This window comes from Hirundo rustica, chromosome 6 (assembly GCF_015227805.2).
Source record: "Hirundo rustica isolate bHirRus1 chromosome 6, bHirRus1.pri.v3, whole genome shotgun sequence".
Classification (NCBI taxonomy): domain Eukaryota; kingdom Metazoa; phylum Chordata; class Aves; order Passeriformes; family Hirundinidae; genus Hirundo; species Hirundo rustica.
The window spans coordinates 55,216,891-55,240,564 of NC_053455.1; the positions used below are offsets into that span (position 1 = coordinate 55,216,891).

The following is a 23,674-nucleotide window of genomic DNA, read 5'->3' on the forward strand; positions in this document are numbered from 1 at the left end:
CTGTGGCTGTGCCAGTGGCTCCTAGGCCAAGGAGCATTGCAATGGTTATACCTGTCATTACTTCTCTTTTGCGGAGCAGGATGGTTTCTTCTAAAAAGTGATACATTTCTTCTTCTTGGTGATACAGGACTCTAGGAACAATCAGAACTTGGACACAAAAGTCAGCAAGGTTATTGAATTTGTTAAGGTACACACAGGGGGTTATTCCAATTTGTTGACAGACCCACATTCCTGATAGGAACGGAACTGCCCACTTGTCAGTCTTTTGACTAGGTTGGATGAACTCAGTACAGATATTTCCCATCTGCTTTGCTACGGTTACACTGCCAAAGCATTTGCCTCGGCCTGTGACTTGACTCAGGGTAATTTCTCTCCGGGGGGTGTCCCACTTACAGTTGTGTGGATTGTTCGCTGCAGAGTATTCAAAAGGAGCATCAAGGGCGACACCCTCATAAAAAGGAGGTTCTGCATTATAACATAACCAGCATGATTTTGTAAAGTTTGGATTGGATTGGTTCAAGGACAAAAAGGTAGCATTTAACACACTAAGAAACAAATTGTAAGGATTTGACTTAGGTTTTTGGTAGATAGCTAAAGGACTGAATGAGGAAGAGGTGCCAGATGTGGCCTCTCTCCTGTGTCTGCATGCTGTGAGAATCTGATAGGGTTTGAATGACTGGGGCACTGAAGGTGGGAGTCTGATAATTTGCATGTTTGCCGAATTTAAATGCCTGGCTGCATTTAAAGCATGCCATTTTTATCTTCTTCCAGTCTGTGAGGGGAGTTTGTTCTGACTTCCCCTCAGCCCAAGTAGAAACATTGTTGTTACTGATTTTATATACTGTTACTTCTTCTTTGTCAGAGCCGGAGTCAGAGCCGGCAGCAGAGGACTGGCTGTCCCAGTCCCAGCTGAAGTCCGAGTCAGAGCCGGAAGTCGACTGACTGCCTGCTTCCGGCTCTGGACCCTTTTGGTTGGGCTCCGACCCGGCCCCTTTCCCTCAGGGCTGGGCCACTCCTTCCCCCTGGGCCTCCTGTACCTGCGCTCCCCCCGCCTCCTGCTGTGGGAGCTTCTTGCCTTAGAAAAACGCGCTTTTTGGCAAAGATTGGCTTCAGCTTTCTCTTTGTGCTCTCCTCCCTTTTTCTGCTCGCGCGACCCCGCATTCGCAAACGAGCTCTCTTTGTTTTCAGCGCTATCTTGAGGCGCATAAGGTGGAGGTCCCTCCCCCACTTTTTCAGCATTCCTAGCTTCTTCAGCTAGACCGCTGTAAAATGACTGCATCTGTTTTATCTCTTCAGTGAGCGGCCTTGAGCTCGGGGGCCTCGAAGCAAGCTCTTGACCTTCTGATCCCGAGCCCATACATTCAGCCAAACCGACTTCATCAACACTTTGAGCATTATTACTAACATTCAGAGTACATTCTTTTACATTCTGAAAATTCTCAACAACAGTTCCCTCTGAGAAAGTTTGCGTTGCTGCTGCGATACCTAATTGGGGAGAAACCTTTAAACAATTTCGCGCAGCTCTCCAGGTGTCCTGTTCATGCAACGCCTTCTGTAATGATTTTACGACCCTCCCCCATGCTTTAAGATTTTTCCCTGAGCTGGAAGACATTGTGTCTTCGGCAAGAGCTTTAGTACATTGATCCCAAACATCTGGGTGGAGGATATCCACCGGACGATCAATAATACTAAGTTGCAAAAGCCTCGTCACTGCGAGGGTAAAATCTTTTGCTTTACAATCAATTCCCCACTGCTTATGAATCTGAGAAACGACCTTCACGAGAGCTTCCATCCTCTGCGTGGGTCCGGAGGCGTCCCTCCCGCCGAGCTGGACCAGCCGCTCGGCCGTCGTTCACCCGTCCAGGCGACTCCCGATGTCCAGGACGACTCCCGATGTCCAGGGCGACTCCCGGGTTTTTCGGCACCACTTGTTACCTCCGCTGAGGTGTAGCGACCTGGTTCAGGAACGACACGGCAGCCACAGCCAGGCTGCTCGGTCCATCAGCTCACAGACACCAATGTGGTGGACGGCTAATGGCGTTTATTAACTGGTTACATGGGGTTATAAAACCTCTGTTTGCTACATCACATCCGTCTGCTTACGTTACAGGTTAGGTATTGCTTATCTTATCAAAGACACTGACCAACTAAGAGTTGAGGGAGGGGTTCTGTCTGCCCGTACAGCGCGATATCTTCCGACCGCCTGTCCCTAATCTCCCACACATCACTGGCGTGCCCGATGCTCACAGATCTGCAGTTCAGCCTGGGAGAGCAGTGGCTGATACATAATATCATCAGGCTCAAGGAATCTTGTCTACCAGCTCCATCAGGAGTGACCAGAATCTCTCCTGCACAGCTGGTACAGTCAGACCAAAACGTAGACTCCAAAGGTTTAGTTGAGTCCCAAGTAGGTGGTTTCACCATCCTGAGCAGCTTCCTAAAAGTTATGACTGAACTTTGAGCAGAGGAATAACAGAATCATAGCTGCTTCTATGTAGCTACTTCCATGTTCTTGAGCCATCACCAAACCAAAACTGCAAAGGTACAAAGACCTAGCCACTTGAGCAGAAGAAACCCTGGAAATATTGGGAATTAGACTGATAAAATCCTTTGTGGGTTTTTTTTCCTTTTAACAATTTAGTTTTGACGAATCAGAATTTAGATTTAAAACGACTTTCAGAAAATTCAAGGTAAGCATGAGTCTTGAACACTCTATACTGACATATAGAGCCATCTGCAAACCAACAAATATGCCAAATTAGCTCTCCTCTCCCACCAGACATTCAAAACAGCTGCTGGTTAGAATTATGGCATGACTCTCTCTCTCGCCTCTACTACACTTAGAGCTAAGGAGGAGCAAGAAAATACCTTACTCATTTTCCGTATCAGCAACTCCTGAAACTTCCTCAGTGAAGTACTAAACCATGAGTGTAAACATTAAGATACTTACAGCAAAGGGAAGTGGTGTTTTAATTTATTTTTAATTGCTATTTAGGATATTTTAAAGAGCCTATCCAACAGTACTGAGTGCTGTGAAATATCAAACCACTTTTCAGTGTCTTGCACGGCGTATCCAAAACCCGTAGAACTGGGCAGTGTTGTTTGCCTTGACATTATGTTATTCTTAGCACCCACATCATATTCTTACTGCATTTGCCAAGAACTGTTCAAGAGTTAACAGCACTGTGCAAACACAGCGAGGTGCATTATCTTGAATCCTGTTAGCTCTGGAGCTCCCACAGGATGAGGAGATGCCATCTCCGCAGCGAGGCTCGCTTTAGCACAAGGCAAACACACTCCCCCATCAGCCAGGCTGGCAGCATTAGTGGGAGCTGTGATTGATTGATCACCAGCGCGGTGTTGCTGAGATATGGATTTGTATCTCAGCTTTTTATCGCCGGGACTAGCAAAAGGCAGTTCCTTATTTACAGACTCTGCCTCTATGAAGTGACATTATTAGGGACTACTTTTGTTTAAGTGCCACGAAGGCTCAGCATATTGGTGGTTTATGACATACAAGCTGTTTGATTCTGATGGTTTACCCCTCACTTTTTCACATTGCAAATAGGACCTGCAGCACAAGAACATATGGTACGTAAAGAAATTAAAGCTAAAGTAAATGGCATTAAAACAAATTCAAATAGAGCAATAGGATACCCAATCTGAATTATAAATCTGTATTAGGACTTTTTTAAACAGGAAATAAAAGCCTAAATATGAAAAATAACCTTTCAGCTTTTTTTTTTAAGGACCATTTCAGTGGTTTACTGTGATTAATTTCCTTATTAATCCTCATCACTTACATCCATATAGTTAAATTAATAAAATAGGATATCTTTTAATAAGCGAAACTAGATCTGAATACAACATTAGTTGTTTACCTTTTTAACTTCTGGGTTCATACCACATTGCCTCTGACACAGAAAAAATACATTATGCATTCTTAAATGTTTATTACACAAATACACTTGTATCTATTTACAAATGTACATTTAGCACAAAACCAAATAAGAGCCCGGCAAAACTGCCAGCCTAATGCTCACATTCCATACCAGATATCAACAAAAAGGAAAACTACTTTTTCCTAACTTTGTAATACTATAGCAGCTAATTCAAAAAAGGAATTTCATTATACTTTGATGTAAACAAGAAGATTTCCCTAATTATTGTTCTATAAACTCCAATCTTATGTACTTAAATTGTAATTTCAGTACATGCCTAATTTATACCACTCAGTTTTATACATAGCATTAGTTCCATCAGCCTGTAATCCAACAATTCCATCAAAGACAGTTTTTTGATACAGCTTGACACTTAGTCACTCTGACAAAAATAATTTTCTCTTATGATGTATTCCTTCAATTAAATACAGCAGCAAGAGTATTTTAACTGCCACTGCTGTAGTGCATTTCTACTCAACTAAAATACCTTTTATCAGAACAACTTACTCAGCTTATGTATGACTTGTTTTGTTTGTTTCTTTCCATTATAGCTTGGAAGGTTGGTTTGTTGTGTTTGGATTTTTTTTTTAAATCTACAGGTATCTCCTTGGTTGTTTGCAGCAATAATACATCTCATCTGTGTAATTTTACAGAGAGCAAATTGTAAAGAATTCTCCATTCTCCTCTCTACACATAAAGGCATCCTGAAACGTATATTCATGAAGGAACCAGCCCCTCAAGCAGGATCTGGTTTAGAATTATCTTAGGCTTCAGGCTAAGAACTGTGTGCAACAATGCTTCTAAGCACAAAAATCCCTAACTTAAATCCTTTAAAATATGCCAACACTACCACTGACACAGTCAATACAGACTAAGAACAATTCCTACTAACGTGACTGTAAGGATTCTCCTTTTAGGGCAAATCTAAAGCAGGTGCTTACAGGTAATTTCATCCTCAGCTGCATGAAGTACATTGTATTGCCATTACTCTGCCATCTCCGGGATCTGGCTAACTCAGAAAAGCTATCCACTAGTTGGATACCACCAGCACAGACTGAAGCAGGGGTCTGAGCTGCCTAATTTGGCAATATTGCTGGCATCTGATATTCCTATTTACTGTGTAAGTCTGCAAACATAACAGGAACTCTCCAAAACAGGAGACAAGCCCTCAAGGAAACCTGAGCAGTTTGCTATAATAAAAACAAAGACTGCTCTCTGACCTTACACACTTTGGAATCACAGCATTCACACACCACTCAGATTTTCTGCTTGAAAAAAGGCAGTTAGGAGCCAAATCTAAATTGCAAAAGTCATGACACTTTCCAGGCTTTGCTCACTTAAAGAGTGGTTCCTTCCCTGGCACGGACTCCCCAGCAGCACTCCTGGCCTTTTGGAATCACAGCCCAGGCCTTTCCTCAGTTTGGACAATAATGTTTTCAAAAACCCGTCTCAAGAAAATATCTCTGTACCTCTGCTGCCATTATTTGCTGTGAGGAATTTTGTGTTTGAGTTAAAACAGACATAGCACAAAAAGGAATTCACTAAAGGATTCACTAAAATAAGGAATTTGATTAGGCAATTGCCTAAACATAAACCTGTATCACGTTTCCCCTCCTCAACAAATTGCTTAGTGAATAATGCAGCCTCAGCTACAAACATAAAGTACAGATATCCATGTTGAGAATTTACTCTTCTGTAAAGGAAGTGTCTCCTGAACAGATGGAAAGATCTACCTCTTTACCAAGCACTAAAGGTAGAAGGAAAACAGGTATCAGGCACAAGAGCATTTCCATTTAGATAATTTCTCCTCCTAGGTACAATTTATGATGTCAGAATTACAAAAGCTTGTCACTTTGCTGTATTTCCACACATTAGCTTTTATGAAAGTAGGAAATGGACTCAGCATTCCTCATCTGCTCTTTCTCCTCATATTTTGCATTAAAACTGCAGACAAGAAATCTTGCACTAGGGCAGAAATTGTTCTGCTGAATATTCACTTGGTCACTTCAGTGCTTCCAGAAAAGCTTATATCCTGTTTTAGGTACAAATCATTCCTGAACTTCCAATACAAGACTAAGAAAAGTGAGGAAAAAGATGCTCAGAGAAATTCAGTTTGTGTCTTCTGCCAGTGTACACAGAATTCAGGTTTCCCTCTCAGGTTGGTGTTCCATCACAATTATGAGCTCCATCAGAGCTAGAGGATTCCTTCATCTTGTTAAGAAAGGTGGGTTTGCATTCTTTGGGGGTTTTGGTAGGTTTGTCCTTGGTTAAATGGTTAACACACTTTGATTTGTGGAAAAACTAAATGTTCCGTCCTCCCCTTCAAAATGTAACATAGAAAAAAATTCCTTCTTTATGCCCACAAGTGACCGAAGTCTAAGAACAGCAGCTCCAGTGGCACAGGCATTACACCAGAAGTGCAGGTTAGAGGCAGGTGCCCAAGATGTCTTGACTCAACACTGGAGTGCAAGGAACGAATTCAAACCCTCAGCGCACGGTATGCCTCGTATCCTTACTTTCTGGTGCTAAACAAAGTGTTGTCAAGAATTTTTGCTTGTAGTAAAGACAAACTCTGATACAAATGAAGCAGTGGTACCTGGAGGCTCCCTGGTGAAGGTGGCTCCCTTTAGGGAAGCTAAACTCTTACAAGATTTATGTGTCACACAGTGTAGCTGCCTGTAAGGAGTGCTCCATAAAATTCTCCACTTTCACAGCACAGGACTTTGGCCACACGCTCATTCTTCCTATTCTGAAGATGAAGTGGATATGAAAGGGCAAAATTACAGCTTTGTTTAAAGATTCAAAATGCCTGGGAATATCTGATGGCACCACAAGGTGCTGAGTGGAGGTAACAGTCAAAAACACTTCTGGGACAAGAAAAACCCTACATTTTTCCATGACCATGATTCCTGAGGGTTTTTTTAATGACAGCCTAAAAAGAAGTTGCTAAAAACTTTCTGTCACTGGCCTTCCCAAACTTCTGTGAAGTCTATCTCTATAAGGACAAACGAACACAGATTATTTTTCCCCTTTCATTACATCACCTGACCGTTTGGACAAGTTAGGAAAATTTCTACTTTTCCAACCGTACTGAGGAACATTAAAATGTTGCTACATTGAAATAGAGATACACTAGAGTATAATTTTGAAAGAAAAGCCTGCAAAGCTATTGCAGTCAAATACTAACTTCTTAGTGCTTAAAACACAGGACCAGTTTTGTCTGAACACCAAGCACCTGCATCTGTACTGCACTTTATACAGAGAATTTCAGAGTATTCTTCCAGGGAAGAAGGACTAAGCAAAGGGCAGAGCAAAAATATTATCTGTCTACAGTTCCTACGGACACAAAAGGCAGAGAAAGACAGCTTGGCATACACAGTCTAAAAGTATAACATTTTACTGTGTATATTGAAAATAATGATTTATTAATGTCATAATTTATGATTTATTATGATCCTCAAATACTGCAAATCCTTTACAGACCACCAGGCCTACTTAAGTAATCATTAATTTACATAGTAAGAAACTCTAATACTTACATAGCTGTGACTCTTAAGGAAATCTGAAGGGTTGCTTGTGCAGACTTTATCCCCTTCCAAGCCAATTACTCTTTTACAGATATTTGATTTGGGGTCATTTGGGCTTTTCACAATTACAATATCTCCTCTGAGAGGAAAAAAACAGAAACAAAAACAAACAGAAGAACTCTAATTACAAACTATTTGGCTGAGTACATGAGCATCCATGTGTCTACTCCAAAAATATTCACACACATTAAAGACAGTCCATTGTGCTGGAAATTCTTTTGTAAAAATTTGGTTTATCAGTTTTACTGAGGTATAATTTCACAGAGTGTTAAAAGTGGAATGAATTTTTGTTATTCAGATCATTCATGAAACATTTAAGATTACAACCTGAGACCAGTAATACCTACAGTCGGTTTTGAATACCAAACTGCTTAGCCAAGAAGTTACATTCACTCAATAGAACCATTTAGGGGGAGAAGAAAGGGGATATTTTTCTATTTTTTTGGACAAAGCTGTGAAAGTAACAATACACTAAATCCAAACTGAATTTTGACAAGTTGTTCATTGGGCTGCTTGTGCTGGTAACTTTAACATCCTTCAGACACAATGAAAAATTTATGATGTCAGAATTACAAAAATTGTAATGAATGAAAAATGACTAGTTAGAAGCAGAAAAATACACAAAAAATAAAGGACAGAATGTGGTTATTGACAAGCCCTGGCAAAGAGAATGTCAGATCTGGTCTCAACAGAGGAGCGTACTTTCGAATGCAATAAAAGTGGCGGCTGAGGTTCTCCGAAAAGACGATATCAGAGTTTTGAATGGTTGGTTCCATTGAAGGTCCAGAACACTGCAAATTAAAAATAAAGGAGAAAAAAAAAATTACTATTTCGAACTACTTTTATCAAAAAAAAACACCTTATATTCGAATGATATGCTAATAAATTAGAAAAGGTGTAATGTGGAGACTAAAAATGAGCTCCTCCAAGGAATGTGTGATGCATTTAAAAGCTGAGGGGAGCCTCTAGAGCACTTCTACCACTGTTACAGCTATCTATTTCCTTGGGATTGGTCCTGAACTGCACTAGGTGCTACAGACCCTTATGGGTTCCTTTCAGCACTACATCTCCAAGAAATTTTTAGGAGCAGTGCTCAAAGCCCTGCCAGCTTACTCCTTTCTCTTCTCTGTGACACAGGATCATCACAGAAACTGCAAGAGCAGCTCACAGCCAAACTCCCCCATGCCCAGCAGCAGTATCTGCCAGGTTAAGAACCTGGAGAGGAGGGGCAGGGAGCAAAAAACACCCAGGAATCTGGTCAAAGTGTGAAACAAAGGCATTTCCTATCGGTGACTCCAGTCTTTCTTAAAGGATGGACTCTCTGCAAAAGGCTTAATCAGAGTTTCCCATTTAGTTCAGTGATGCCTCAAGCATCAGAAAACATGAATGCCTAAAGTACAAATAACTTTCATAAAGGCTGGACCTGCTTCCCATAAATTGTGTTAAATGCTTTGAAGAAAATTAAGAAACCTGAAATATCGGCAGCATCACATATAAAAATTTCAGTATTACAGTTTTATCTCCTTTTAAATGTCATGAAAATAAAGAGTTACCACAACAATTCCTCCAAGGTACTCAAAGGCACAGTGTGCTATGCAGCCATATTGCACCGTGTAGCCCAGAAATCGGAAGGTTTTTCCTAGGGCATTGCGAAGCATCCTACAGCAGCGCGGTGCTCAGCTGGTTCTACAGCAAAACAGAAGAGGATCATTCATTGGAGAGCAATTGATCCAACATCTACAAACCCATATTTTGTGGGTAACAGATGGACAAGATTAAAAAAACCCAACAGTGTAACGCAACCAAAAATAATCAGATAGACCTGACGAGGTGGATATAGAAATAAGGCATCAGGTCTTTCTGTTCTCAGCTGCAGCACAGTGCCGTAACTTCTGCAGCACATTAGCCTGTAAATGTTTTCTGATCACCTTCCCCAAATGTTCAAGTCCAACTCTCATTAGGAGAACCAATTCCTACAATGCTAATCTAAATGTTTCCTCACCACAACTTGATGGTTACACTTAAGGAAGTAGAAAACACATACTGAAGTAATTGAAGTAAGTTCTACATTCTGCAAGAAACCTGTTCCCCTTAAACTCAGTGTTGCCTTAAATCACTGCAAGACTTCTCTCTTTTATAACACGGGTCAATATAGTTTGCTAAGCAAATACAGTATGTTGAAAAAAAAAAAGGAAAAATGCTGTGTAAAATATGTCCACTTCAAAATGAAATAAAGACATCTTCTTCTACATTTCATTGCATTTCACTAATTAAAGACAGGAATTTAAAAGTGCATAGCTTTATTTTCACAACTCTCACTAGAATTTAATGGGAATTTTGCCTGAATACATTCAAAACACAACCATTACTGGGAGCAAATATTCTCTACCAAGTTCATTTCATTGTTCCAAAAGAGATGTACTTTTTCATTTACATAAACTTCTCTGGACTAGCGCAGCTTAAACCAAGCTGTGATTCATCATTCGTAAGATTATCTGAGCATTTTCACAGTAATGACCTGAAATACAATGGAAAATGGAAAAGTCTTGTATTGTGTCATTGGCAGATGCAGCACCCAGCACACTGCAGGAACTGAAACAGCTCCCCTGGAAGAGGAATGCACTTTCAGCAGAATTCATTCTGGTGAGGCAGAGAAGTGGTTGGCTCTTTTCAGTTCAGTGCACCATGAAAAGCACCAACCAGTGGCCTTAGTCTTAGGGCCAGACACACTGTGAGCCCAGAAATGTGGCACAGGTGATAAAAGGAAGCTGGAGGCACAGCAGATGAATTTGAGTTGCACAGCTACTGTGAATGACCACAGTTATGTTTTGAGAGAAGTCCATCATCAATACATCTTAACAGCACCTGCTCGAAAGGCAGCCTCACATTGCTTCTCAGTTCAGGGAGGAAGAAAAATACTGCACAAGCATCCTCTATTTCTGTTCCATGCTATTCAGAAACCTTATATTAACATACTGTTATATAGTATATAACATACTGTGTATATATTAACATACATAAGAAGTAGAGAATTTAGTCACCTGTGGGTATTGCAGATAAAAAGGCATTTACAAACAATGTATTACAATGCCCAGAGTACACAGATCAAATTGGGACAAATAAACAGCAACAACGTTAAGAGAATGTGCAGACCTCCCATGCCAACAGCTGTCAGGTTGTAACTAAAATATTTTTATTATGAAACTCCAAACATCTGCTATATGTCTCAAAAAATAAGTTTCAAAGTGATTGCAAGAGATTTCCTTTTGGATTTTGGATGACACAAACCTAGGGATAGTTACCCCACGTGTTTCCCTGTGATGCTTGCAAATATATCTGGGAGATATTCAGGGAAACCCAGGGCTCAGAGTGAGCTTTGCCTGCTGCTAGAGCTACCATGGTAAAAAACTAACCACACAGACAGAACGTGCGTGAAGAGCTCTCAAATTTTGTTCCCAGTTCTCTTAAAATAAATTCTTAACTCCTGAGACTTGGATTTCACCAGCCTTCATTTATAAATATAGTACAAAAGATTTTTTAAATGCTCAAACTTATCAAATTTTATACTAACGATCAAAATTTCACAGCTTTATATAAAAGCTTTTGACTACTACCCAAGAAAGTTAATTTCAAATGAAGGCATATATATACCTGGATTATACAGTCTGACCCTGGCAAGGTATGTCCTGAGGATGGGAGGGTGTTTTAAATGATAAGGTTCATCTTAAGACATCTAGTATTCATTCCAAATTACTAAAATCCTAAGTTTCCATGTAGTTTGAAGTAACAGCTTCTAGTTAATAAGTGGCTGTAGCAAGACTAAGTCCAGTAAAAAAACCACCAGAACAAACGAGTTTTTTTAAAAAAAACACACAGAAATAATCAACTTGAGCATCATTAAAATATAATTGTTTCCACTGAGAAATTCCTATCAGTACATTTTTGAAACAATGTTATATTGTTGATTATAAGAAAGTAAACAGCTGAACAGTTTTCCACATCACACAATTTTAATGCAAAGTACCATCAGCAGGCAACTCCACCAGATCGAATGTGAGACCATTAAGCACAATAAAACAAATTATTTAAGTCACAGGCCCCTTGAAAACTTAATGGCTCTGTAGTACAAACATCCTTATCGCAGAACTAATGGCTTAAAACTTGTTGTAATTACTTCCAGGTACTACCTACTATCATATAGCAGGTAGATGAAATATTTATGCTGAAATCGACATTGGTTAAAAAAGGTCACACATCCATATTTATCACAGAGAAGACAATCTGGTTATTTTACCACAACTGTATAGCCTATCCCCCAGAGCAAATAAAATGCAAAATGTAATTACTATTATCTTCTGTTGCTTTTTCCTTCCATAGCCTGTGCTTTCATCACTCGGTTTTCTGTTTGTTTGTTTATAAAATTAATCACAGCTAGCAGGGTAGAAATCACTTTGAGCCTCATGAATGACATCCAAGAGATGGGAAAGGATTAGTTCTCAGTGGCTGCCAGTTATAGCGCCAGGTGGCTTTTTCTGCAGTGAAGGTGTTACCGATAATCCCATTACATTGGTACTAAATCTTGCAGACATCAAAATTATCACCAAGGTTCCTTTTCATCCCATCCTTTCCAAATGACTGGAAGTCGCTTCACCTGAAAGAAGTCAAATCCACATGCAGCTGCTGTTTTAGCAGCCAGCAGACTCCCTGAGAATGCCAATTGTGATCCAATTTCGCTGTGCTGGTGGCCCCCTATTCCCTGTCCAATAATACATCTGTTAAAAAATCCTACAGCTACAAATCAAGTTTAATCCTACCAGGGACCTCATGTTGGTCTTGTCTTCCAAAAAGGCAGCAGGTTTTGCCGTCTATCTCTGCCAGTGTCTGGGGAATACTCTTTAAATCCCAGCTCTACTTAGAAGAATAAGCTAAGGATCACAAAACATGACCTCAAAAACCCTGATATGACTATATTCTGACCCAGAGGCATTCATTCTAGGTGAAGATTAGAACTTTGCATAATAAGATTACACAGCAAGTGAATGATATCAAGGGACTATCCATATGCAGCCGCCTGGTTTTCTATAGACAGCCTGTGCTCTGCAATATGCAGTGCAGACGAAACAGAGCTTGGGCTTTCTAGCTGAAATAAAATAGATTCACATAAATTAGTTGGCCATTTCCAGATTCCTAAATCCCCTATTACATCTTTTATTGACAGCTCCTGTGAGGATAGCACAAATGGTATTCTCTTTGTACTCTTTGCTTCCGTAACACTCACACTCTGAGGGAAATGTGCATAGGTTGTCTAGAAATTAACATCATGTTTGCTGTAATCCTGGATTACAATTAGCTGTGTACATAATAAAATTAGAAAATCAATGGGCTGATTTATCATTTCCAGAAAACCAATGGCATTGTGTAAGACAATTTAAGATATGGTGCTGAGTTTTTAAATACAGGAAAATCAAAGTTGCAGGCACTGAAAGTGTAACTAAACAAATCACTGGACTTGACACTAAATAGATTTTTCACTTTCACAAAAAATTTCCAGTCACATTTGCTTTATTTAATGTTTCCTAATCCTGGAATTTCTTTGAATATGTAGTGAAAGATTGTCAGTTTTTCCTTCCATAGCAGAAACTCTTCTCCTAACATTCTCCACTTCTAACCAGACACCTTTCTCTACGCATAACCTGCACCGTCTCTTTCCCACAGAGTTACTCTGAGATTACTTTAAAAAAAATCCCAAAACCCAAACCAAAGAAAAAACTGCACACTGACTAGGCCATTTAAATATTTATGTCTGAGCTATTATTTACATTAAACTATTATTTTTAAACTTCTGCAAGAAATTGTTGTTACATGTGCTAGAAGAGCAAAGGGTGTAATATCTTGTTGATTTGGATCCTTCCTATATTAGATGCACAATATACAAAATGCTTTGAATATTCTAATTACAATCTGACGATTCCAAACATCTAAAGCACAACCAAGAACAATTTTCAAAAGGTCCCTCCTTCTGTGCTGGGGATCAGACAGAATTGCGTTTTATTTCCAGCTGTTACTTTACTCTAGAAGAAATACTGGACTTGGTCTGGTAAATGTGATCAAGCTTGGTGAGATTCTGGAAGAGCTAACTTTTTTTACACATTATCTCTACTAGGCACTGCCAGTTTGTCTCCAACAAGAGCTCCTTCAGCTACTGATCTCAAGCTGACAAGGAGTTTAATCCTGTAAACATAACGCACATAACACAATTCGCTGGTGTTAAATAACCAGAGACAACCGACAAGAATGAGCAATTTTTCAACACTGATTTCAGGTAGTTCTCACTGGTTCTATTTACCTTTGGGAAGCAGCTCCTAACACTTGCACAATGCTGAATAAAATGCTGTTTTAATGGCCAGATGCATTCCAAAGCTTCTCCTCCTCTGCAGCTCCATACACTCCTCTTTGCTGAGTAGTGAAATCCAGACAGCAGAGCAAAGGCATGGTCATACACGGCAAGCCTGGACCTCTGAGGGATGCCAAAATATTCCCTTTACAGTATTCTGCAACAAGTCAAAGTCAGGACAAACACCAAAGGTCTGGCAGACACCAGAGTCACCTTTGCCTGTAACTGAGGAAAATGGGCTGTGCCTACGTCACAATGGTCAAATAACTACATGTGTTTATCTTAAATTTTACAACATCCACTTTCTTGAGACACAGACATATAAACATTGAAAATTCATTTCAGTTTAATAAGACAAAGTGTTACAAGCCTAATTTTCCCATTAGGCACTAAAAATCTACAACCCTATAGAATCTGAAGTTTCTCATGGCTCATGAGTTCCTCTCACTTCCTAGCTGACACATCTTGTGGAAACATGATCTTGGAAGTACTGCTCAAAGCAGTGAATAGAAGAGGGGTAAATAACAACTCTAGGCAATGAGAACAAAAAAATATTTTGTTATTACAAAGGGTATGGTTTGCTGGTAAAAACAAGCAATCCTAACAAAAATGACACAAACAAAAACACCACAAACAAAACCCCAAACCTCCTTCATAGTAAACAACCCTCCACATTTCAGTACACCATCAGCAAGACTATTTTAGAAAAAATACTTATCACCAGGGTTGGTCTCAGAGAGAATGCCAGGATTGAAGAGTGCTCCACAGAGTTTAGGTACACAGAAGTCACAAAGTATCAAATCTTTAAACAAACAGCAAATCAAAACTGACAGACAATTAGACTATAAACAAACCATTAAACATCTGAAAAATACGAAATCAAAAAACAAGACCCGTTTTAGCACCGTCAGAAAAGAGCAGTGAAGAATCCCTCTGTATGTTTATCAATACCCCCCAGTTATGAGCATCATCTTCTAATGAAATAGCTTATGCAAACTCTGCATTAAAAAATGTGTTAAAAAACAGGAGAAAGGCAACACAGTCAGACAAGAGAGTGCTCAGTATTTACATTTTCAAGTTATCTGAATAGAAGAAAAATTCAAATCAATGCTTATCACTGCTATTATTCTGAAAAAATGTTGACTGCTTTCCCAAACTGCTTTTCAGTTACAGTGTTCTAAATATACACATATAAATGGATTCAAGGACTTTTTTCAGAGTAAAATGGCACTTCATGAGAGTTTATGCAGTAAAAATAAACTGTAATCAGTATTTTTTCTCATTGCTCAGTAAAATTTTATTAGTTATTTCTGAGCTGTTTTATGTGTAAAACACAAGTTCTGTAAGGTCCTCTCCACTCAGAGATACAAGTATAAAAAAGTTCCAAACATCAATAGATGAGTGCAATGATATTCAGTCTAAGTTAATCCCCAGACATCCAAATCCATGAATAAAAATTCATCAGTTTTAAATACACTGAGCCTATTAAGCAAGAACAAAAGCATATGCACAAAAGAGCTTTTAATATATTTCAAAGCCCACAAGAGCCATGGTCTCATTAAAATTATAAATTACACAAACATGGAATAAAGATTCGAACTGCAGTGCAGCTAAGCAGATTACAGCAAACCCCGCGTTCCATATGATAACACACCATGGCCCTCCCAGATGGGGGCTTGGAACAAAAAGGCCATCACTGCAGCTAGGGAAAACCTCCTTGTGATCTCTGGTTTCTGTTCAGCAGATGACAGCCAAATAATATGTTGATTATTCTGTTTGTGCTGCTAAGCTTGTAAGATGGAATAAAAGCGATATGATCTATTGTGAACTCCATGCTAATGTGTTGCTCCACTCATAAATAATATACTGAATTTATTCTGTAACTATCTTTTTATCTGACTTCCAGGTTTTAAATGCATGAACTAAAATAGAAAGGCAGTATAAGCTATTATTTGATTTGATGGTTTTAAGTAAAAGATACAGCTGACACAATAATAAATGCGAAAACCGACTACTTAGTGAATCAAATAAGTAGAGGTGCCTTTCTCCAATTTAGCAAATGATTCTAAGCTGAGATGCAGAGCATCTGCAAGACACGAGCACGTCCAGCCCCACAAACTGCGCTCTCACTAATACCAAACACATCACCAAGCAGGGCCTGTATGGCTCATTTTACCACAGACATCCATCCCAAACAGCGGTTTCAAATGAGGACACAAGTACTTGTAAAATGGAAAAACAATATAGAAACAATCACCGTATAACTTCACTAGTCTCCCTGAATTGCCTTCTTAAAAACTATTTTGGCTTTTAACAAGTGATCAGATTTTAGCTCATCTAAATTTGCTCATCTGGTTTGTTCCAAAAGTACAGAACATGGCTTGCCCTTTCTTCCATAACACATTGCTTTTCTAAAAGAAAAATCAGTGACTGGTCATACAGCTCCTTTCAGATATTCTCTGTGTGCTAAGAAGATTGATGACATTCCTACAATTTAATGTTCGTGGATTTCAGTTCCTTTGTGCCAGAAATGTTAAAAAATGTATTAAAAGATCACTGTGGCTTGGCAATAGCATGAGAACACTAAGATCAAACAGTGTTTCACACTTTTTGGAGCAATGGAAGCACAATCGAGAAAAGGTGGAAGGTTCCAAGAATGTGCAACAGTTTTCTCAGAAATGTAGGAGATGGGTGTTTTAAAAAAATTTTAAAAAAAGCTCCATTCCCTTTCTTCCTCTGCTAGGGACACAGTCACAGCTGTAAATCACAGAAATATTGAAAACATGGCTACTGAAGAGACGCAGGTATTCAAATAAACCTTAGGGCTAAAACCTCAGATGAATTACCCCCGCACTGCAATGAAATAACTCACATCTATTCTTTCCAGGCAAACCCAAGAGAGGACTTTGAAAGAACTGGTGAAGCTCACATTTCCAGCGGCACCCGCAACCTCTGGTGTGTTCCATTCGCAATACACTGAGTTATTCTGCAGTAACCAGTTACAGCATTGTTATTTCTAGGCCCTTGGTAACATTTTGTCTGTTTCAGTATCTACAGTTATAAAATGTTAATTCATTTTTATTCCTCTTACGTATATTATCTCATTTAAAAATGCTGTTTAGTACCTGGGGGGGAAAAGGGCAGCCCTACTCCCAGATACATGCTCTTGAAATGGGATTCCCAGAAATACAGCCCTTCTGGCATGGAATTGGCAGGCTCAGTGTAGGAGATAGAAGCAGAATCCACTGATATAAAGAATGACGATGGTTTCCTAAAATACAGCCTGGATACAAAAAAAGCCAGATATTCAGTGCCTCCTGATAGTTTTTTTCACCAAAACATTATTCCAAATTTGAAACAGTGTTAAGTTTCCCTGAGTAGCCAGTTGTGAATCTGGCTTTACAATGAGTTTTACTAGATTGCTTACTTGTCTTTTATCCAACTTTATTACTCACACTGAAAAATCAAAATTTTACTTCCTGACTACTTAAAGGCCAAAATTACTATTTTCTTCATCTGCCCCTCAATTACCTAATTACTTTACCATTCTAGTCAAATTTTTTGAAGAGCAAGCAAGGCTCTGTGTTCAGCCCAGGTAGAATTACACATCTCCACAGAATTATTTACTGCAGCACACCCTGGTTCATGACCCACTCTGTGGATGGTCAGAGTGCTGTCAAAGTTGGTGGTAGCTGAAAAATCAAACATCCCTGTCTGGAATACCTGTGGGAGACAATAACCAGAAAAAAAACATTGGCCAGTACACTGGAAACCTGAGGTTCCATGTTTGTGGGTCTCACCAGGAAGTGTGAGAAATACAAAGAAAATAATCTCTGTTAAATACAGCACTAATCTGTATGATGCTTATTAAGACGCTAAATTAAACTCACAATTCATTTTCAAGATTACTGTTTTGCAGCTTTCAGCAATATTATACTGGACAGTTCTGAAATTACAGAAACATAAAGTAACTTTTTAAATAATTTCTCGTCTTCAGCACATACTACTTTAACTCACGGCTCCTAATTTAATTCTATTTCAAAAGAGCTGTTTAAATTTGACATAGGTTTAAATTTTTTCCTGTTGCTCAGTATAACCACAAGGATGAATTTAGGTAACATCCAGAGGCTTTCTGAATAAGATCATATCATGTTTTATATAATATCATAAAACTGGCAAGTCCTAAACACTCCAACTAATTCTTTAGTTTGCCACTGACTGACTGGATAAGCAGTCTTTAAGCTTTTTCACACTGAAAAAAATAGGTCTTTTGGTGTCAGAGCTTCCAGGATTAAACATTCTTTCCAGTTGTTGGCTCATGGCCTGAAGATCCTGCACTTTCAAACTTATCCCATTCTAGCTAGTTCAAAGATCAGGAAAATGAAGCCATCTTCTTTGCAGCCATAATCCACAACCCATGCTGTTAGATACTTAAGAACATCTCAAAAGCAAACTACCTTGTTTCAGCTCCCAGCGGGAGCTCAGCAGGGCGCTGGGTCACATGACTGCAAACCCAGCCTGGTCAGGTGACTCAGTGGCTAATCTGATTTGGTGACTATAAAACTTTAATCAGTACAGTCTAATACCAGCACATTCCACAACTCATCAGCGAAGCAGCCGGGCAATGGAACAGCAAACACTAACAAGATTATGAATCAAAACTACCACTAGGATGTGGTTTTCTGGTTGTCTATCCCACGCGTAAATCCGACAGAAAAATATCACTCTAAACTGCTTGGCCAGACGCACGGGTTTAAAATAAAATGGGCTGGTTTTGGTTTTATTCCAAAATGAGCAGCATTTGACAAGAGCATACATGAATCTTATGCAGCAGAATGAAAACCTAGCAAAATCATTTATCTGAAAATCAGTAACACCACACAAAGCTGCTGGTGTGAACTGGGGGCCCTACGAGCCTACACGGGCAGCCCACATGGTAAAGAGAGGCCACGACAACTGTGCTTCCTCGCATCAACCACAAATATCCAAAGCACACTTTAAGGGCTGCTATTTTGGGGACACCAGGATTTTTCCCAAACCTGTAGGCTACAGCTTTTGAAGAGAAACAGATCAAGAGAAGATTTGCAGATCAAATTCCAAGCATCACCTTTTCCTAAATGTTCTGCTTGCTCTTTCGCTCACCATTGTATTCCCTTCATTTTTTTCTTTTCCCTTAGGTAATTTTCACCACAAATCCTCTTAATCCATCTTAGAATCTGCATTTCACACAGACAAGTAGCTGAATTGGACAAGCAAGTTTGCAAGAAGAGGAAAACAGAGAACTTGATTTCTCCATAGCACAGTTAGGATTTGCAGCTAAAACTGACATCCCCATTTAACCAGGCCTACGTGACAACATGTGAGCTGCAAGGAAGGAAAGTTGATTATTCTACAGTTTAAGACATCCCAAAATATACAAAAATGTTTCAACATCTCCATTCTCCAATGATCTGAGAATGACCACTGTCCATTGCCATAGCTCAGCTGACAAGAAGTAACTTCCTAAGACACTTCCTGAGCACTGGAAATCATTTCCATGTTCCATAGCTTCTCTGCATTTCCATTCCACCCCTAGAGCAAGAATGGTAGGACTTACCTACCTCATCATGTGCATTTGAGGATTAAGGTAATGTCTAGAATTACAATTCCTGCTGTCTTGCTTTCTGCCAGACAGCAGAACCTAGTGGGATCTGCTATGAATGAAAATTCACCTTTTCAAAACTGGACACGTGAATATAAGCAAGCCCTCAGTATCATTCAAAAAGAGTGAAAAAATTATTGTTATTCTTGAAAATGAAACATCAGTGATTTAAAATAATTAACTAAAAATAGATATGAAATTAAACCTCCATTAAATTAGTTCCTTCTCTGAAATTAGTCTGAAATACAGGTAAAGTCAGATGTTGTAAGCAGTATTTTCATAAGCACATATGCAGCTGAAAAGCTTTATTGTTTTAAAATGTCAAAATCTAAAAAAAAACCCCACCTATTGAAAAATAGCTTATTTCCACTCCTTTCTAAATCAGTAGGACTTTAACTGCAGCCATCAGGTTAAAATGTGACTGGGGAAAAATGAACATCACAAACAGAACTACTGCCATATTTTAAAAGTTCAGTTCTCCTACTGAAAAAGTTGTATCTACTTCTCCATTATTTTTGTTATATATGAAACAGTTTCTCCTCTGTAAGTTACAGTGTTACATTTCTCTATATTTGGAAGGATGTCTACAAAAAAAATTGTAAGAAAGACATCACTTTATTGTAAAAATCCATGGAATTCTGAAATAACTACAAAGTTCACAGCTAGCAAGAGCTGGGAGGCTGGGCTGTCCCTCACCATGGTGTGTACCTGTCCTTTTCCATACAGCACCAGCTCAGCAGGATGGCACAAAATAAAACTATTAAGAAAATCAATCGATAGTTCCAAGTAAGGTTAGTGAGCTCCATCAGCTCAAGGAGGGAACTGATAAGCACCAGGGTTTCTGTATTGGAAACAGAGGAGAGAAGGAAGTGAGACTTCCTCTTTCACAATCCTGACCCACTGGATCAGCTCCTGAGCCACTGAGATTTCCAGTAAATGTGCAGTTTATCCAAGAAACACTAAAACTGGTAGGAGCACGGCATAAGCACTCCCATTTGCAAAATACTTTAATTATGCGGGCTCCCAGTAGGAAAGAGAAGGGGAAAAAAAAGAAATTATTTAGCCTCCAATTTTAATTGCCCTGGAGGAAAATGAGGTTAAAAAAAGTATAAAAAAAACTTTACATGTTAGGCAAGAAGTAATGAGAAAGGAAAGAACAAAAGAGAGGGATCAGCCCTGGATGTATGTTCACACCTATCCCGTGATGTTAAGATAACCTATAATAGTGTATTTTAATTTCAAAAAAAAAAAAAAAAAAAAAAAAAAAGGAAATACTTTGTGTTAGTGAAGTAAGAAAAGAAAATGTACTGCCTGGAACAGGAAAAAACCATCATAGGGTTTATTTACATGCAGTTTATCACTTGATTCTCTTTCTGACAGGTAAGCAGTGACTTATTAAAGATATCCTTACCACTGGGTTACGAGCTTCTGTAACAAAGTGTTCCGACAGATATTCTGCAATTGTTGCACTACACACACCTGCAAACACTCTCACCTGAATGTTCAGGGATTTGGGCTCCAGGATGACAGCACAGTAAGAAAAGGCAGAGTTACTGAGATATTTTAAAAGTGGAGAACTCTTTCTACTTTTCAGCTTCCTCTTCACTTAAGAGTTTACACCACAGGATCCCACTGACAGAAACAGATGCCCAAACCTTTCAAAAGATTTGTGAATTATGCTTTGTGTCTATATTTTGTTGGCCTTTCCTGTTCCAGATATTCACACCTCATTGTTTACATATTACAGAAGTGAAATTAAACAGCTATATTTATTTCTTGCCATGGTTTCCAATCTCCTTTAATTTTCTCCTCTACAGACAGATACTTCTAACTTTCACTAAACAATAATCTACACTTAAAATTATGCATTATTTAGTACTTCACAGTTTTGCAGAAAATACAAAACATTAAGACTACCTCTTGATATTCCTGATAAAAGATCTTGAACTGTCTACTGCTTGGCATGTGAAGAAGCTTGGCCAGATGCAAAAAGAACTTTATTTCCCCAGCTGGGGAGACATCACACTGAAGTTTCATGCTCCTGAACTTGAATTGAATATGAAAAACCCTGAGGTTCAAGACTGCCCACATATTGTTGCTCTTTCATGCTGCTCATATTCAACATGAGGATTTTTTCCCTTCAATTAAAAAGAGACTCAAGAACCACAGGTGTCAAAAACACAGGCTTAGAACAACAGGAAACATTATTCATTGGAATTAAAGAGTGAGCGTGAGGGATTATAGCATTAAGGCTTCGTTTTTATATTCTGCTGCGTACAAGTGTCATCAAGCAGCTTGGGATGCATCTGAGTCACCAACAGATGAAAAACAAATATAAAAATACTTGTGATAGTGGCTGTTCTATACACTGATAGGGGTTTTCCTTGCTTTCAGAGTACCAGAACATAAAGCGTTGACTGACAAAGCAAACATACTGGAATTTGTCAAAGCATTTTAATGTCTTTTAACTTTTTCTATCACACGTCTTGGTCCAGGGCCATCACGCGGATGCAAGATCTTGCTCCCAAGTTAAGGCATTAAACCATACGCTTGCTACAGGTGCGTAGCTATGTACACACAAGCAGGGACCCCAAACATATTATGATACACGCAGTTACGTAAAGACATTTTACAAGTACTCCTCCCTCCTAGGCTCTTCTCGAAGGGGCTCATGCCGCGCCAGGCGAGCCCGTCCGCTCACGCCCCGCTGCACGCCAGGCCCGACAGACACTTCGGGCACCCGCGGGACAAGCGGGGTGTTCCCTCCACAGCACCCGTACCGCGCTCCCCGCCCCTCCCACGCCGGTCCGTGCCCGGTGCCGGCCCCCTCAGCCCCAGACAAGCCCCGATCCCCGCCGGTGCCCGCGGTGTCGCGACCCCGCTCTCACCTCCGCTGCCGGGCCCCTCAGCCCTTCCCCGCCCCCTGGCTCGGCACGTGCCAACAACGTGGGCTCCCATTGGGCGACGCTTCCCCGAGCCGCTCTCTCATTGGCGGAGCGCTGGCCCGGCGCACCCGGCCGCGGTGGCTGCCCGGCCCCGACATGGCGGCGGCCGGCGGGGAGCGGGGCCGCAGCAGCTTCCAGCGCAGACCCGGGGCCGGTCTCCGGCCGCCCGCCCTCCCGGGCACTCGGCCCTCGGTGCGCCACGGGCAGCTGCTGCTCTCCAGCGGGCTGCCCTCCCTGGACTGTGTGCTAGGTTGGTGGGAGCGGGACTGGGACCCGGTGCTGCGCCCCCTCCGCCCCGCCGCCGTCCCCTGTGCCAGGCCCTGCCTGCCCTTCGCCTCCCGTAACCCCGCGGCTGCTCCCGCAAGCTTTTCCTTCCTCCCCACAGTCCCGGGGGTTGGGGAGAGGGCGGCAGGGGGAAGGAGGACGGGGCGAGGCAAGACGAGTTTGCCGCCTTGAGCTTGCGGAGCAGCGGATGGCTGTGTGCTGAGCAGCCTTGCCGGAGTGCAGACCTGCTCCGTAAATTGGCTTAGCGGCGCATTGCTGGCGCGTTTCACGCTGTCACAGGGAGGGCCGGGGGGGTTTCGGCTTGGAAAGCCCTCTGTGCTGCATGAACGTCGGGCAGTTCGGGTTCTCCGGTGGGGCAGCTGTTGGAATTCTCGGTGTGTCTTTTCTGCCTTGCTCGCCACAGCTACATCATTAAAGTGCCCCGCTTAGATAAATGACACCGGTGTGACGCCGGTTTTGCTGTCTGTGGATCTGCCTTTGCCTGCTGTCGCTGTTGGGGTCTGAGACGGTCCTGTGCACTCATCTGTTGTGGCTATTGCTGTATCATCCGTGTCGTGAACTGGCACTTTCCCTAGGATTGGGAACTTACTCATTTTCTGATATAAGCAGCATGGTTTATCTGTGTGCACCAGGGCTCTGTGATCCTCTAACTCTTCACACACTTGCAGCACATCTTTAATGTACATACATGGGACTTCTAGGTGAGAGTGGCCTGATTTTACCTTCGTTCATTCATCCTTGGAGTATACAGATTATGCCACTTTTCTCTCTAGAGATACTCTCTGTGATTAATGATAATTTAAAAGTTGTGTCCATTGTATAAAGGACTTTTTGCACCTTGAATATAATTTTGTCTGTATGTGTGTGCACTTTCATCAGGG

The 23,674-nt window shown here is 40.6% G+C and overlaps 2 protein-coding genes across 3 annotated transcripts in view; one reads left to right on the top strand and one right to left on the bottom strand.

Moving 5' to 3' along the window:
• The window catches only part of IMMP1L (inner mitochondrial membrane peptidase subunit 1), a 34,794-nt gene extending 12,305 nt beyond the window's left edge, over positions 1 to 22,489 (bottom strand). The window contains exons 1-5 of one of the 2 annotated variants that reach the window (XM_040067005.2): positions 22,452 to 22,468; positions 13,875 to 14,045; positions 9,082 to 9,214; positions 8,231 to 8,319; positions 7,481 to 7,607 (exon numbers count right to left, since the gene is read on the bottom strand). In XM_040067005.2, coding sequence (XP_039922939.1) covers positions 7,481 to 7,607; positions 8,231 to 8,319; positions 9,082 to 9,186 — 321 coding nt within the window. In that variant the 5' untranslated portion in view covers positions 9,187 to 9,214; positions 13,875 to 14,045; positions 22,452 to 22,468. Of the gene's footprint in view, positions 1 to 7,480; positions 7,608 to 8,230; positions 8,320 to 9,081; positions 9,215 to 13,874; positions 14,046 to 22,451 lie in introns of both variants that reach the window. The other variant, XM_040067004.1, reaches the window with a different exon arrangement.
• A 115-nt stretch (positions 22,490 to 22,604) lies between these two features.
• The window catches only part of ELP4 (elongator acetyltransferase complex subunit 4), a 135,448-nt gene continuing 134,378 nt past the window's right edge, over positions 22,605 to 23,674 (top strand). The window contains exon 1 of the mRNA XM_040068473.2: positions 22,605 to 22,758. Coding sequence (XP_039924407.1) covers positions 22,605 to 22,758 — 154 coding nt within the window. The remainder of the gene's footprint in view (positions 22,759 to 23,674) is intronic.